At 43.5% G+C, this 14344-nt stretch overlaps 1 protein-coding gene across 1 annotated transcript in view; it reads left to right on the forward strand.

Annotated features, from left to right (window-relative positions):
• The first annotated feature begins 5554 nt into the window (after positions 1-5554).
• The window catches only part of GABRR1 (gamma-aminobutyric acid type A receptor subunit rho1), a 31824-nt gene continuing 23034 nt past the window's right edge, over positions 5555-14344 (forward strand). Inside the window, exon 1 of the mRNA XM_080806592.1 lies at positions 5555-6013. Coding sequence (XP_080662718.1) covers positions 5892-6013 — 122 coding nt within the window. The 5' untranslated portion in view covers positions 5555-5891. The remainder of the gene's footprint in view (positions 6014-14344) is intronic.

The following is a 14344-nucleotide window of genomic DNA, read 5'->3' on the forward strand; positions in this document are numbered from 1 at the left end:
GGAGCAAAAGCCATTTGATGGAGAAAAGATAGTTTTTTCAACAAATGGTGCTGGAACAACTGTGTATTCACATACACACACAGACACACAGATGCACACACAGAGAGAGAAGAAAGAAAAGCAAAATGTGAATCTAGACAAAGACATCTACTCATGCAGTAAATATTTATTGATTTCTATCAAGGGTCAGGCACCAAGCTTGTGATGATTCTCATGAGGAAAAAATATGTGTGGATAAAATTCAGACTCTGCTATCAAAGGGTTATATTCTGATGGTCTGTTGACCCTTGGCACTGTAGTTGTGGCTGGAGCCATTGTGGAACTCTTGACCCAAAGACTTAGTAGAAAACTCAATCCAGTTAACTGAGGCTTCTTCTTCTTCTTTAAAAAAAAAAACATTTTATTTATTTATTTGTCAAAGAGAGAGAGCACCAACAGGGGGAGGGCAGAGGCAGAGGGAGAAGCAGACTCCCCGCCAAGCAAGGAGCCCAACATGGACTTGATCCCAGGACCTTGGGATCGTGACCTGAGCCGAAGGCAGATGCCCAACTGACAGGGCCACCCAAGTGTCCCTAATTGAGGCTTCTTACTAATCTAGACATCCCATCCATCACAAAAATTGTAAAATAGATGGTGGGCAATCTCCAAATAGCCTCTTGTAGCCACCATATTAAATACTTAGGTAATTTAAGTGGTTTTGGTGTGACATCAATACCAGCTGGTTTATGGATTAGTAATTCAACAGGAAAATGACACATTACATTACAGATGGGCTTAAAAAGACCTAGAGATCAGGGAATTGGACTGAACTAAAATTGCAGATACAGAACAGGGGTGATGGCTGTCCGTGCCCACTGTAAATATCACAGCCTTCTTGGTATGCTGATATTAATGGTCTGATGGACATTTTGTTCCCTCTTTGTTTCAGTTGGTTGCTCTGACCAATCTCCAGATGTGAAGGGGCCAAGGATAAAAAGAGCCCAACAAAGTGGGTTTATAGGAATAAAAGTTGGGATTCAAGTCACTGCTATGTGACTCCTGGGTTGGAGAGAAAAACCTGAGTTTGTCAGACTGCTGATTGTTCCCCCAAATGTATTCTCCTGTTTTCATGTAATGAAGGAGTTTTAGCTAGGTATAAGGTGACTCATCAAGAAAGTGCCCTTCTCAGACTCCTCACAGTTGGGAAATGGTCTACTTCTTGCCAGGAGAATGTGAATAGAAGTGATGAGTTCAGCTCTTGTGTCACTTTCTTAAAAGGAAATTGCTTGCCTTTCGTTTCTTCTCTTTGCCTCTCCCCATGACCTGGGCAGCCCAGCTTTAACCATGCACACAAGGAGCCTATGAACCATGCAGCCTAAGAAGAGGAAACAAGATGGAACAAACATTGTGTGGATCAGATTTTCCCATCAACCTGGACTGCTTGCCTCTGAACTGTTATGGAGAAAGAAACAATATTCTATCTTATTGTTGGTCTTTGAATGTCTCAATTATACAACAGTTTAAATTGTAGGTTAAGCAATACAGTGAGTAAATTAAGTACCTGCATCAGGAACTGAAAAATGACTCTTCTAGTCATTGTTTCATCCAATTCATTTTCTTTGCTCTCTTATCTCCAATTACCTACCTGGCAAGTTTTAGTCCAATGCCAGGAAACAACATTTAGGCACTAAGTTCAAAGCTAGAGCAAGACTGGGGTGCATGTAACTAGGGATGCTCTAGAGCGAGTAACTTGAAAACAATTGATGAAGACCTAGGTCCATTGTCTTGGAACAGCCAGGAGTGTGGTGTCTGAAGCTGACCTTCTTGGTCAGTGAGTGTTGGGCTGGTTCTGAGGTCTGGAGGCAAGGGGACACTTGAAGAGCCTAGAAATGGCAAGGAGAAAGCAACCTAGCCTCAACTACTACCTGATCCTTTCTCCACTGAAGGAATATTACCCTGGAGGTCCTACATTGGTATAGAGAAGGCCATGATGAGTGAGGAATTTTAAAAAAAGAAGTTAGAGGGGTGCCTGCATGGCTCATTTGGTTGAGTGCCTGACTCTTGATTTCAGCTCAGGTCATGGTCTCAGGGTTGTAAGATTGAGCCCCACATCAGGCTCTTTGCTCAGGAGGGAGTCTGCTTGAGTTTCTCTCTCTCCCTCTGCCTCTACCCCTGCTGGCATGTGCACTCTCTTTCTCAAATAAATAAATAAATCTAAAAAGAGAGAGAGAGAGAGGAAGAAGTTAGAAATAGAGGAAACTGGTATGCTGAATAAAGGGAAAGGAGAATTTGCTCAAAAACCGTGGTATTTAAAATTGGTCTGGAAATACCATACTTGAGTCTGGGTCCTCAGTAAGGCTTGGATCATGATTTCCAACTCCTCTCTCTTCCTGAATCTGGATGCTAGCCCCAGCTGGTTGTCTCAGGCCACATGTCATCTTCACAAAGTCCTCCTATATCTTTATCTTGCAAAAATGGCATGGATAATCTTCGCAGTAGAGTCACATGATGATAATGGGGGGGGAAACATTAGTAAGAGCACTTATAAGTAGGGAAGGCACAATACTTTCTGATAATTTCTGAGCCCTCATGATCCCCCAAGAAGGGTGGTTGGGTTGGGTCCAAATGCAGAAAGGGCTCCAAGACAGGACCTCTCCCCATAGGGTTCTGCCTGGTGGGAGAAGTGGCCTTGTTAGGAAAGCTGGGCATCTAGCATCAGCCTGTCCTTGCATTGAGCTAAACTCAGACCTGTTGAGCCGGCTGTCTGCTAAACTACTGAGAGAAGGTAAGAAATGCATATTTGAGGCCATCATTTACCCTCTTTGGTTATGTCCAGGGTCCTCCAAACTAGAAAGAAATACATTTTCCAATATTACAACATGAGCACCAAAGAGCCTTTATTGGACCCCTCAATGCCTTCTTGGCCTAGAGACTTTTGTGTGCTCAGCCCCAGGATCTTTCTCCTTTGACACTTTGATTCTTCAGGTCAGCAAGTCACTACCAATTGAGTATCTAATCATGCTTGGCTTGCGTTGACTTCTGGAGACATCACATATTCTGCCCTTATTTCTATATGTTGAATTATTTTCAACATCTGTTTATTGACTGCTGTTAAAGGATAATTTATATAAGAAGATCTAATCATAACTCTCATCTAACTCTAAAAATGAACACATGTCAAAGTTTTTATTTAACTCATTAATTAGCAAGAGGACTAGTAAGATGTTACAATTAGTTCATATGAGGATTTGATTTACAGAGATTTATATTCTGTACTGAACAAAAGGAATACTTTGCATAGCTATGGACAAAAGATACATTACTATCAGCTCTCAACGTGTTGATGTCTACTTGGACAGAGTTGTAAAATAGCCTGGTCAAAGACAATCAAAGGCCACATCCCTAGAGGATGAGATAATCCCTGGAGGGTCCGCTGGACAAGGCTTAGCATTCTACTGCAAGGACACCCAATAATCTCTTTCGTCCCTTTCAGTATCCGACAGTTTCTCCTGGCAGACTTCCTTCCTCCTGTGATCATACATAATTTAAAGATTATTCTTAGTCATCAAAAAAGGCTGGTCTCACTAGGTTTGGCTGATTAATTAGATAGGTGCATCACAATTGTTTTATTGATTAGACAGGCCTCCTCTCAGCCTACTTGGAGAAATCTAGAGTCATACAATATTGAATGGTCCCAAATTAACTTCTGTCTGTAAGTGTTCATAAAGAAACTTGGAAAAACACATCTTATTTGTTGTCCCAAGATACTCCACCAGATTTTAGCTGCAGTACCTTTACATTTGGGTAAATTCCTTTCTTCTTGAGGTTTTGAAAAAATATCCCAATGACTTGCTTTTGAAGTGAACTTCCTTACTAACTATCAGGCTGGACCCTATGGACTCATTCAGGTCAGTTTTCCTGGGAGGACTTTATAAGCTTTGACTCCATAATTACAGCCAAACTTTGTTCTTTATTCTTTTCAAAAATTTTTAAAAAGATCTTCTTTTTAAGTAATCTCTACACTCAACGTGGGGCTCGGACTTTCAATCCCTAGATCGAGAGTTGGATGCCCTATCTACTGAGCCAGCTGGGGGCCCCCGCACTTTGTTCTTTAGAATGGCTTGTCACATCTATTCAACTGAGCATCATTCTCAACTACAATATTCCAAGCAAGGCTTTGCTTGCATAATGGAATCTTCCAATTATGTCTTGGCACAAAGGAGGACAGATACTTACTGAACATATGTAAATAATTATATTGAAAGTAAAGAGACTAAGTAAGTTTCTGAATTACCTGAGGAGGGTAATTAATTGTGTCAGTTAGAACCGCATGTCATTTTTAAATGTTTTGTTTTAGTTTACAACAGTAGAATTTACAAAATTATTGTGAATTGCATATAGCATAAGAAGAAAAAAGGAAAGGCTTCCTTACACATCCAACAAATAGGACATTAAAACAAGTCAACAGTGTTCCAAATAACCTCAATAAAATTTCCTGCACCAATTTGTTTGGTCTTACATAATTAATTCTCTTTCTTATGGATGATGGGTTAGCAGTTTCATGAAACTGTCTGCTTTTCAGCTATGAAGAGTCTTGGAAATCCTGACTAAGTTACACCAATATACTCTGAAAATTATCCAAGCCATGTCAGCTGAGATTTGAAGAGCCAATGGTTTGAAGGACCTTGTGCTATCATCGTCTACAAGGTCTGGGAGTGCCCTTTTTTATTGAAGACACAAACGCTGGCCCATTGCTTATATTAGTCTTTGAATAAGCATCAAAGAAAAAGAAAAATTATATACGGTGTTTAAAAAACTCAACCGAGTAAATTTTGAAGCTCTTGTTGGCTTTATTCAATGATTCACCAATCAGGCAGCATCTAATCCAGCAGATAGAAAGGAGCTCTGAGGAACTATATAAAATGAAAGATTTGTATAAGCAGAAAAGGGATGGGACCAGGAAGTTACACTAGATGAAAAAGTAAACTCGTTACTACAAGGTTACTTTCCTTTAGGGGGAGGCAAGGGTCTATCAGGCAGATTACTAACTAGTGCTAATTAGGTGACTTCTGATCGAATCATTTAAAATTCCATTTCTGTGCGGGGGCCAAAACTAAGTCTTGGTTTGGTGACATGGAGCTTAGCATAAGTGACTCCATTTGGGGCCCATTCTTTTAACAGTAGATAGCACAGACTTAATGGCTATTGCTAATTTATTACTGGTATTTTTTAAACGTGAAAAGTCTGATCAAGTTCATAATACAAATAATACTGCTGACAAGGAAATGTGGTTCTTTCTGTGCAAAACAAAACCAAAAAATCCTCTTCCCCCCAGCCCTCCCAACCTCAGCCATATAGACAACCTGCCCAGGTAGGAAGCCCCGGGCTTCTGTGGATTCAGCAGAGGCGGGAGTGGGGGCAGGGAGCTGTGCAAATCCAGCCCTCAGCTAAAGCAAATAATAATGGCTGGAAGCTTAAAATAGATCCAGGGAGGAGCTCATTAACTTGGCATAGGAAGCAGTCAGTACCTCTGGCATTTCTCATTTTGGAAATTGCTTTGGTCCATTTTCCTTCTATTCATTGGACCAGAAAATACAGATCTTTACTAACTTATTCACCACATCTGATGATGAGCTAATTTAGACCAGCCGAAATAATTGTTCGACAGGAACACAGGACTTCAACCTCAGTTCAGAAAATCCCTGACATCTGACGTAGGAGGATTTATAGGTTTAGTGGAAATTGCTTTCTCCTGCTTTCCAGATTACATACTGTGGGTTGATTTTTTTTTTTTTTTTGCATGAGTAAATATCCTTGGAATTAATGAACAGACCAATAATGTCTTAAAAAAGAAAAGAACATCCTTCTCCTTTTTGCTGTTTTTTGAGAGAACCATTTGCATTTGGAAACCCATGCTGGCTGTCCAGAATATGAAAGTTGGAGTCTTCATTTTGTGGTGGGGATGGGTTTGGGCCACTGAAAGCAAAGTGCACGGACGAGGAGGAGAAGTACACGAGATGTCTAAGAAAGGCAGGTGAGTGGGCTTCTGGGGATAGAGCTCAAGGTATTGCCCCGAGGCAATTCCAATGTATCGTGTTTTATGTGGGTGCCCTTCCCCACCTTTTCCCTTTGTTCTCCTGCTCCCTCCCTTTTAGGAAGTTGGGATTATGTTGTTGTTTTTAATGATGTTAGATTAGATACAGTGCTATCATTGCGTTTTCCTCAATCTCTTATGAATTGTCTTACGCGGAAGATAGACTCCAGAAAAAAGAATATATTCACCTCGTTTTAAAGAGTTAAGGGCAATTATTTGATGTCTGCCTCCTAAGTTGGGACAAACCTGCAAATTCTCAAATAACCAATGGGGTCTCTAGTTACTGAGAATGATTTTAGTTCTAATTATTTCTGCTACATTTGTGGATCTGGATCTCTTTTAACGTCCTTTAAAAGAAAACAAGGCAGCTCTCTTGAAGCTGTATGGCTAGACAGGATCATTTGATTGTCCCTTACTAGTAAATGGGGAAGGTACAGGGATGGACCTGCCTGCAGACCAGTTGCTTGCTCATTGTCAATGGTATGTGTAGCTCCGGCTGTACCAGGGTCTGAGGCAGCAGCTGGGGCAGAGGTGGACGGCCCCTTGGGCACCTGGACTCACTCAGGTGGCTCTGATGGCAGCCCGGGTCACTAACTGACGGCAGCGCATAACCGCACACCTGCTAGCCCCACATTCATCAGTGAAATAGCACTGTTGGAGGAAACCTGCTCCAGCTCTCCCTCCTGAGGCAGTCAGGGCATTCTTGACTCTCAGTTCTTTATCAGCTTTAGGTCCAAATTCAGCTTCCGGTCTCGTTATCTCTGGACGGAAATATGAACAGAGGTCCGAAATATCAATTAGGGTGAACGGAAGTGCAGTTTTCTGCAGATCGGGGCTAGTGACAGGGCTGGGGGTCTGACTCTTCAGTTCCCCCCTCCTGGGTTTTGAGACCCCTCCATACATGGGCTCCCGGACAGCGCACAGCACTCCAGGATGTTTTAACGACATCACAAAATCAGGAGCTGAAATATCAGGGGACCATGGAAAGTCCTGGGCACGGAGGGGGACTGCTGCGTACAAGCCACATGCCCTGGTTCCGTCAGACTCTCAGGTTACTTGGGCAAACGGGAATTTGTGGAGCGGTACAGCCACAGAGATTATCTGAATCAAATGTGCTCTGGAGGATTAAGAGCAACCACAGCGACAAACCCTATTGGTTGTCACCAAGAACTTCTCAGCCTCTCTCCTAAACCAAGCTGGAATGGCAACATATTGGTGAACACCAATGATGAAGAGAAGTCCCAGAGAGTGAAATAGATTTTCTTAAAAAAATTATTTGCACCTGGGTAGTGTGGTTGGTTAAGCATCTGACTCTTGGTTTTGGCCCAGGTCATGATCTCAGGGTCATGATCTCAAGGTCCCAGGATCAGCTCAGGGGGATCAAGCCCCAGGTTGGCTCCACACTCAGAGAGGAGTCTGCTTAAAGATTCTGTCCCTCTCCTCTGTCACCCCCTCATATAAATAAATCTTTAAAAATTAAATTAAAAAATACTTATAAAACTTTCATTTTTTATGATGAAATTCATATATGACTATTATAATTTTAAATTTAAAAAAATGGGATGAGTATATTAAAAACACAAAAATCAACCATAATCCCCCAACCCAAAAATTTATGGGTGTTAACGTTGTTAACATGGTTGTGTATTTTCTTTCACTCTTTTTGTCTAAGCACATACTGAGTATTAACTAGTTTGGGATTATTCTGTACATATAGTTACATTTATAACCTCAAGTTATTTAATATGACTTTGTCTGCATGTTTACTTATTTACAGCCTACATAACTATCATTTCAATGACTGCATTATGATGCATAATAATACATAATTTAGCACCATTTAAGCAGTTTCCTCTGTATTTTGGACATTGAGTTGCTTTCTTTGTTATTATAAATATTATACATGAATATCTTTGTACATGAGAATAGGATTTTCTTTTTTTACATAAGCTATATGACCCCATAAAGTGCTTGAACTCACAATCCTGAGGTCAAGAGTCACATGCTTAACTGACTGAGCCAGCCAGGAACACTTACATGTGTGATTTTTTTTTTTTTTTAAGATTTTACTTATTTATTTGACAGAGACCACAAGTAGGCAGAGAGGCAGGCAGAGAGAGAGGGGGAGACAGGCTCCCCGCTGAGCAGAGAGCCTGATGCAGGCCTCAATCCCAGGACCCTGAGATCATGACCTGAGCCGAAGGCAGAGGATTAACCCACTGAGCCACCCGGGCGCCCCACATATATGATTTTTTAATTAGAATAGACTCCTGGAAGTGTAATAGATCAAATGGCACAAGAACTTTAAAGCTCCAGATATATTTAGCCAAATGGCTTTCCAGAACGGTGGACCCGACTTACACATCCCCCTCCAGGTTAAGTTTTATTTTTATGTAGCCTCCATTTTTCAAGGGCTCGCTTAATTTCCTCCAGATTCTCAACTCATAAACTGCTGGTAATTTGCATGCAGGCTTCTTTTCATAGTTTCTACTAATGAAATGGGAAGCACAGTGAACACGTGCATGCAACGGGGTGAGGCCCGTGAGGTGCCCATGGTGCAGAATTTAAGAAAGTGCGTGCACGGTCCCGAGGGGATGCCTCCTTAGGTTTCGTTCCTTACCTGCCTCATTCTAGTCTCCACCCTGGCAAATAACTCAAGAGCTGTTTCCCAAGCTCTCCATGGGAGGCACATCAGGTGGGATTTTCCTCACAAATCATGCTTGGTAAATATCAGAATGCAAGGGCATTGGGCAAGTTTTCTAGAATGGATCAATAGTTATTGTCTCTCCCTCCTCCCTAGAAGAATGGAGGCATAGCCCGTCTACACCACAGACCCTGGGACAAATGCCAGCGCTTGCTCTGGGAGGGCCAACTGGTCTACCGGAAGTCACAAGTATTATTCTCATACTTGCTTTGTCACGCTAAGGCATTCCGGTGTATTCGGAAGGTGAAGTGGATCTGCATAGCTTCAGCTGATGTCCAATTTGGAGAGCTCACGCTGGCGGCAGTAGGGTAGAAGGATGGGAAGTCCTCAGCCCACAGCCTATGCCGTAACCGGGGTGAGAGAGGGTGAAAGCCTCAAGTAGGGTATGGGTGGAAAGAACAGGACTGGGGGAGATGGATGTAAGAGCTTTAAGGAGCTAGAATTGTCAGAATTCGATCAGGTGGAAGACTAGCAGGTATCTGGATTGTGTGACCTCGTAGAAGGTGGTGTCAGGGAAAGCAGGGCAGGATGGGGAGCAGATGTGGGGGGAAGGAGGTGTTCATTATGAACACGTGGACCTGAGGGTGTTTTCCCAAGATGCTAAGAGAGAGCTGTCCAGTCAGAGGCCTACAGGTCTGCAGCTCAGGAGGGAAATGGGGCTTGGAGATGTAGCTCTAACAGAAGTCGTCATAGATGGGGGTGGATGAAGCGACCCAAAGAGAGCAAGTCACAAGAAAGAAGAACAGGATCAAGGACAGAACCTTCTGGAAGAGCAACATTTAAGGAGAGGATGGCGGAAGAAGCCTTCCTCGGTGAGGGACGCTGGAAAAGAAGGACCAGAGAAATAGGTGTATGACTGGGATGGAGAGGTGTCAAAGTTGCCAAAGAGAGTTATTTATTCGACAGTTGCCAAATGCTTGCCTGAGGGCCGGCACCACACCGGCAATGGGCGCTTCACCAATGCCTAAAGCAAATATAGGTTTTGCCCTCAAGAGACTTGCAGACTAGAGAGGCATTCCCTCGAAGCATCAAGGGTTTCCAGAGGGAGGGAGTGACACCAGGGTCAGTTCACACAAAGACACAGCACCTAAGAGCCACTGAGGACCTCAGAGAAGAGTGGCAGTGGGTTGAAGAGCCGGGAGAAGATGGGGTGGGTATAGGTAACTTGTACGAGAAACTCAGCGGTGAATGGAAAGGCTGTGACTGGTGAGGGTGAGAGAGAAAGCCCGGCAGGAGTTCTCAGGCCAGCAGAGACCCAGCGGGTGCACGTGCTGAAAGGGGAAGGCGGTAGAGAGGCAATGATGATGATGATACAGGAGATACTTGCTGTCAAATCCCTCTCCCGACAAACACAAGCCACTGGATTGTGAACTGGCTCTCCGACTGCCCGAAGTATCTTGGAATTTGATTTTCTCCTGAATAAGTCGTGTTCTCTCTTCATCTTGTCCCTTCATTCTCCAGATGGTTTGCTTGAACTTTTGATTCTCTTCTTTGGGCTGCTGGCTCTTGTCCAGTTATGACCTGCCATTCAGCCTGATGGTTTCCTGAGGCCTGTACTTAGGCGGCTCCCCGTGCTCATGACACCCTTCCCTTTCCTCTTTCTCCTGCTCATTTCTTTTGGTGCCTCCATGTTTCCCAGACACATCACATTCTCTGAGGAGACTTTGTTGGCCCTCCCCACTAACCCCTCTCAGTCTCAACTGGGCAACTTACTTCTGAGCTTCCACAGCCCCCCAGTCCATCCCATCTCAGAGGACTAATCTCTCAGCATTAGTGCTCACTCCTCATCTGCTGCAGCTTCTAGACTATGAGCTCCTTGAGGGCTGTATTAGTCTGCTCAGGCTGCCATGACAAATTACCACAGACTGGGTGGCTTAAGCAATAAACAGTGATTCTATCACAGGTCTAGAAGTCTACAGGAGGCTAGAAGTCCATGGTCAAGGTGCCAGCAAATTCTGTTTCTGATGAAGGCTTTCTTCCTGGCTTGTAGACAGCCCCCTTCTTGCTGGGTGCTCAAATGACCCTTCCTAGGTGCTTGCCAAGAGGGGTGGGGAGGGTATCTCCAGCGTTTCTTCCTCTTCTTGTAAGGATACCAGTCCTATTGGATCAGAGCCCCATTCTTATGATCTTATTTATTTATTTATTTTAAAGATTCTATTTATTTATTTGTCAGAGAGAGAGCGAGAGTGAGAGAGTGAGTGAGCACAAGCAGGGTGGAGGGCAGGGGGAGAAGCAGGCTCCCCACTGAGCAGGGAGTCTGATGCAGGGCTCAATCTCAGGACCCTGGGATCATGACCCAAGCCGAAGGCAGGCGCTCAACTAACTGAGCTGCTCAGGTGTCCCCTTATGATCTCATTTAAACTTAATTAGCTCCTTAACAACCAATCACTCAAAACAGTCACACTGGGAGTTAGGGCTTTAACATATGAACGGGGTGGGATGCACAGTCCAGTCCATAACAAGGGCTCAACTTGTACCTTTATCCTTGTCACCCCAAGTTCCAGGACCATATCTGATACATGGTAGATAGTCAAGAAATGTTAAGCGTAAATAAATGAGTGAGTCCCAACTCTTGCTATTCCTGTACTTCATTCATCCAACAAATATGTATTCACTACATTCCCGGCACTGTGCCCAGGGCTTGGGAGGCAATGGCGATCACTTGAGATGTTGACAGTTTATGGGGGTGACACACATTAATGAAATAATTTTTACAGAATGTCAGAATTTCAAGGACCTTAGAAATCCCATCACTTAATGATAAGAAGAGAAGGGCCCCAAAATATGTAACACTTATGCCAAGATTATGCAGCATCCCCTCGGGATTCCACGCCTCTCATTTCTCCATGTCCAGGGTCCTCCCCTCACCATCACAAAGGAGGGTAGAAGGTGGGGAAGATAAAAGAAGTTCATTCAGTAACTTCATTTACCGAAATACGTTGTGGGCTCTCTCCTTGACAAACAAACTCTTTGTTTGCTTGCTTTTTTTGGTTTTGTTTTTTTAACAGCTGGTATATTTAATTAGTGGTGGGAACTCAAAAGACATTTACTGAGAGTCTAACATGTCCAAAGGCACATAGTTATAGAGTGAATAGAATATGATCAGTAAACACAGGTTGCTCATAAAGGGGGCAGCATTGGAATTAGGGACAGATTTTTATGAGTTAGAAAATAGTTAAAGAACTATAATAAATGGGAAAAATACAACCTGAGAATTCTGATAAAGAGAATAGGTGGGAAAAAACATCAGAGCTTTAAATTAAAAGAAAGTAATCCAGTGTCTTCAAATGGGAAGGCATGCGGAATTTATGTTGGGACATATGTAGAAGACAAAAGAGATGATCTAGGTCAAGATTTTACCTGAGAAGTAAAGAAACAAACATGATCTTCCTGTGCCCTTTTGACCCCATGGAGGACAATAGCATCTTGGGTGTTTGTACTAAGGACCCACCAGGTTGGTGGGAATAGGTATCAGTCATGGTGGCAAGAAGAAAGCTTGATCAAATGAGCCCAGGATAGGACTTGGAGATAGCATCAGAAGCCACACTGAAGTTGGGCTGGTCCCACCCACACCAGAGGCAACTTGCCTGATATCTTTTGGTTCCAGGCAGCTCAGGTCTCCCACAGGTGTGCTGACCTCCAGCGTCAAGGAGTGTTCACACCCTGTGTTAGTCAGGGTTCTCCAGAGAAACAGAACCACCAGGCTGCTTGTAATATGTATCTATCTGTATATACAGTGTTGCATAGATACATTGTGTGACACAGATGTAGTGTAATATATATGTATGGAGAGAGAGGAGGGAGTAAGATTAATTGTACAGGGACAGGAGTTGAGGCTGCAGCTCAAGTCTGAAGGGGATCTGGTGGCAGAATTCCCTCTTCCTCAGAGGATCTCAGCCTTTTCTCTTAAGGCCTTCAACTGATTGGATGAGACCCACCCAATGAAAAGCAATCTGCTTTGCTTAAAATCCACTGATGTAAATGTTAATCACATCTTTAAAAATACTTCACTTCAGGGCACATGGGTGACTCAGTCTGTTAAGCATCTGACTCTTGATTTTGGCTCGGGTCATGATCTCAGGGTCATGAGATCCAGCTCACATCAGGTTCCACACTGGACATGGATCCTGCTTAAGCTTCTCTCTCCCTCTCCTGCTGTCCCTCCCCTGCTGCACTCGTGCTCTCTCTCTCTCTCTCTCTCTCAATAAAAACAAAAGCAAATAAACAAAACATAACAAAAACCCTCAGTGCAACATCTTGTTTAAACAGGCTGGTATTTAACCAGAAACTGGGTACCATGGCCTAGCAAAGGTGACATAAAATTACCCATTACGTACCCATTACATACAAACCAAATCCAGCATTCTGGTTTGAAAAGCAGATTATTAGTTACTTATTCAAAAATCCAGCTTAGTAAGAAATCAAAAGAAACGAACTATTTACACCCGAAAGAAAATACAAAATACTTATTTGCTATGTGGAAAAATGTACAACCTCTGTAGCAATTCAAGAAATATAAATATAATATAAATAACATTATGGTAATATCCTTATTGGATAAATAAAGATTAAATGCACATACGCACACACACTCACTCACACACAGCCTGTGCTGGTGGGTCTGGAAGAAATCAAAACCACATTTGTGGGGCTCTGCCAATGGACGGACCCTTCCCACACTGCTATCCACCCACGAGGCTAGAGCTGTAAGTTACCTCTAGTACCGTAGAGGGGATGCCTTCTGGAATAGGCTTAAAAGGTCTCCAAGCTCCCCCATGGCCCAACCCCTTATTTCACAGCAGAGTTATCAGAAACAGACAGAAAGCAGGAATGTGTTGGGGTGCCAGGTGGCTCAGATGGTTAAGCATCTGCCTTCAGCTCAGGTCATGATCCCAGGGTCCTGGGATCGAGCCCCAAATCAGGCTCCCAGCTCATCGGGAAGCCTGTTTTGCCCTCTGCCTCTGCCTGCCACTCCCCCTGCTTATGCTCTCTCTCTCTCTCTCTCTGTCAAATAAATACACAAAATTTAAAAAAAAAAAAGGTTTGGAAAAAATAAAAGAAAGAAAGCAGAAATGTCTTGTATTCTCTCATCAGCTAGGAAACCTGGGGCCTGAGGCAGAGCGCTTCCTCACTGACTGCTGTCCTTCCTGCTGTATCAGGTCATTGTCTCAAATATACAAAATGTCCTAAGTATACAAAATATACAGAATTAAAAATATAAACATATTTTTAAAATATTAAAAAGTATACAAAATATCATAGTGGCCTGACTCAGGGTGACACTGGAGAGTAGCCCCGTGTTCAATCTTACGTGGGCCGCAGAGCAAACTCAGCTGGTCTGGCCCACATCTTCCTCTCTGACCTCCCTTCCATTGCCACACTGGCCAGCTTGCTGCTCCCGCCACAACGGAGCAGCCCCCCTCCTGGCCTCTGTCCCTCCCGGGCCTCTGCCAGGAGGGACAGTCTTAGCTAGCCTCAGCATGTGGTTCCCTCATCTTCCTCAGGCCTCTGGCTGATTGCCACTTTCAGGGACGTGTTCCCTGGCCACCCATATAAAACAGCCAGCC

Source organism: Martes martes (genome assembly GCF_963455335.1).
Source record: "Martes martes genome assembly, chromosome: 6".
Lineage (NCBI taxonomy): Eukaryota > Metazoa > Chordata > Mammalia > Carnivora > Mustelidae > Martes > Martes martes.